Source organism: Sphaeroforma arctica, assembly GCF_001186125.1.
Source record: "Sphaeroforma arctica JP610 unplaced genomic scaffold supercont1.847, whole genome shotgun sequence".
NCBI lineage: Eukaryota > Ichthyosporea > Ichthyophonida > Sphaeroforma > Sphaeroforma arctica.
This window is the reverse complement of record NW_014039711.1, coordinates 8,440-11,510: the sequence shown is the minus strand read 5'-3', so window position 1 is coordinate 11,510 and position 3,071 is coordinate 8,440. Positions and strand designations below refer to the sequence as shown.

At 46.7% G+C, this 3,071-nt stretch overlaps 1 protein-coding gene across 1 annotated transcript in view; it reads left to right on the top strand.

The window, feature by feature from the left end:
* Positions 1-3,071, top strand: part of SARC_08897 (hypothetical protein) — a gene marked incomplete at its 5' end in the record, with an annotated part of 28,594 nt that overhangs the window by 19,502 nt on the left and 6,021 nt on the right. Inside the window, 6 exons of the mRNA XM_014297107.1 lie at positions 58-169; positions 318-521; positions 1,025-1,172; positions 1,748-1,888; positions 2,348-2,606; positions 2,831-3,005. Coding sequence (XP_014152582.1) covers positions 58-169; positions 318-521; positions 1,025-1,172; positions 1,748-1,888; positions 2,348-2,606; positions 2,831-3,005 — 1,039 coding nt within the window. The remainder of the gene's footprint in view (positions 1-57; positions 170-317; positions 522-1,024; positions 1,173-1,747; positions 1,889-2,347; positions 2,607-2,830; positions 3,006-3,071) is intronic.

Below are 3,071 nucleotides of genomic sequence, written 5' to 3'. Positions count from 1 at the left end.
GTATATATGTATAGTATATGTACTTATCTACGTATGTTTGTACATACACGTACATAGATGGGCCGTCAAGACTGACGCTGGTGCTGCTATCAGCGACGCCATTGTCTCACGGTTGGAAGCCTCGGCCGTGTGGCGAAGCACGCAGAACGACAGTACGTTGGTTATACCGGTATGTACACTCTCCCAATACCGGGACGTGCATTTTAGTTTTTTTTATATTTTACCAACGTTCGAATAGGCTTGCCTGTCCATATATAGTGAGTATCACACTCCCTCCGCTACCCCCAGCTTACCTACACCCCCCCCCCTGCCCCCAGCCCAATGTCCTTGCACCTGGGCTGTACAGGTTTGTCCTGACTGTGACCGACAGTGTTGTCCTGGAGGCCCTGTCTACTGCGGAGATATCGGTCACAGTCACAGCCCTACCAGCAGAGGCTATCCTCAGCAGCACAACCACCCGACAACCCCGTAACACACCATTGGTACTGGACGGGTCTCAGTCACGGTCTCGGGATGTGAAGGTGTGCTTGTCTGGCGTGTTTGTTTTAGTGAGACGTGTGGGTATGAGCAGATGTGTGTGGGGGGGGAAGCACAGTAGTTGTATGGGAGGGTATGTACACGCATGTACTTGTGATAAAGTGGTGGATACCCCTATACGCCAGTGAATAATTGTAGAAGAACAGTAAAAATGAATAGCTCTACACACATGTACACATCCACTGGCATGTGTAACAACAGCAAACCGTGAATAGCCTACATACATGTACACATCCACAGCCATGCGTGAGAACGGGCTGGTATCCTTGCACCCTGATAAACCCCTAAAACCGAACCATAAACCCTAAAAGGATTAGACTGTCAGGCAAGCATGATGGTGTTGGATTATTCGGTCGGTGTTAAATCAGCCACACCCGTACCCTCTGACATGACTTGTGGCAGACGCACAACTCCACACTCACTTACAGCGACGCACTAGTTTCACGGCTCCTCCTTAATTGTCCATTACCTACCCGCCCAAATACAGAATGTCCAGGCGGTCGATCTGGTCTATTACTGGACATGCCAGTACATGACCAACACAAGCGATACCAATGTGGCATGTGCGACAGACAACTTCACTACCACCAGTCTACTCACGCAATCACTGACCAATGCCACCGCATGGCCCTCAGGTAGGTAGATATGTGAATGTATATGTGTGTGTATAAGTATGTGTATGTGTATATGTATTTGTACATGTACGTGTACATGTATACGCATACGTATATGTATATGTATATGTATATGTATATGTATATGCATATGCATATGTATGTGTATGTGTAGGTGTATGTGTGTGTATATATGTATATGTTTATGTATACGTATATATATATATATACCCCTGTACTTGGTTGTATGCAGGTCATGCGCATTCACATCGCATGTACTTTAAACGGGCCTTTCTAACGACAATGCCTGCGTGTCCGTTGGTTGCCTGTCCAATCACACTTGCACCACACCACCGACATACAACAAACCTTATCATTCGTTCTATTCCTTTTCATTTCTTATAATTTCCATTGTCCTTTAAACGGCACATAGTTATCATTCCACCCCATTCACAGATGCACCATGTCACAAGCTATGATACCCTACTCATTTACCTACACACCATACCTACACACCGTACCTACACACCATACCTACACACTGTTCTTAGCCCACTTACCTACACAGCCCTTCTCGCACTGCTCTTCCTTGACAGGCGACTATCAGTTCACACTAACCGTACAAGACCTGAGTAAGCTGTCCACACCAGGGCTCTCCATCAGTTCCGCGCATACCACAGTGTCTGTGGTTGATGCCACATTCCCATTGGTCACCACCAAACGCCTGGGCTATGACGGTATGTGCTGCATGACTCATCCTCTCGGCTATCTGATTGGTGTACAATACGTACCTATATCTCGAGCATACGATCACACGGGTGCACTCTTCGACACTGTCTGTGGAAACGTCCATACCACTGTGTGTGTGGTCATTCGCATCATACGTATATATGCGCTGCATAAGCGCTCAATCACATGCATGGAAGCACATGATAGATATATATATATATATATATATATATATATGTATGTATATGTATATGTATATAACAAAATAATAAATAGATATATAGTTAAATATGAGTATTATATATATATATGAGCAACACTGTACTTCACATGACCATTATCACCGTTATAATCTATCTGCACACAACGTACGGGTGGCCATAGATCACACCAGGAGCACAGGACATACGCATCAGCCCACCGACTCTCACGTGTGCTATTTATATCAACCAATCACATCCCCGCAGGAAGTGTGCTGAGCTCCACCTCCCACCACAGCGTAGACTATTCTCTGATACTCGTGTGTGAGACGTCTGCCCAGAATGTCCGGTGGTCCGGTGAGCCGCCCACGGGCGCACAAACCTTTGCGTACGGCCGTTTCAGCACCACATCCCGCGAGCGTCGGTTGGTAGTAGCACCTTATACGTTAACCAATGGGCTGAGGTACCACTTTGAATGTCTGGCGTGGGATGGCTCTGCCAACAATGCGACGCAATATGGCTCCAGGTGAGTCTTGGTGAAAGGGTGGGGGTATTTCAACCGTATGTGCTTGTACAGGCCCTCTGTGAAGCTGTAACTAACTGTGTGCATGCCCTACTCGATACGAGTATTTTAACTATACACTGTACCCTGTACCCTATACCCTATACCCTATACCCTATACCCTACACCTTACACCCTATACCCTATGAGATCTTTAACACACACACACACACACACACACTATACAGTACCATAGAGATCGAGACCGCACTTGGGCCGTCGGCAGGAACGATTCTGATTGGCCCGGAGGAGATTGTGTCGGGAGTACAAGCGGATGATGTGTCAGCGGTTTATGGATATCAGTTGCCCATCCAATGTGAACAGTGGATGGATTCAACCACTGACCTGAACATGGTGTACGCGGTAGGTAGCTGGGTGTGGGAGAGAGTGTGCGTAGTGTGTAGTATACTGAGAATGTCTATTTATATA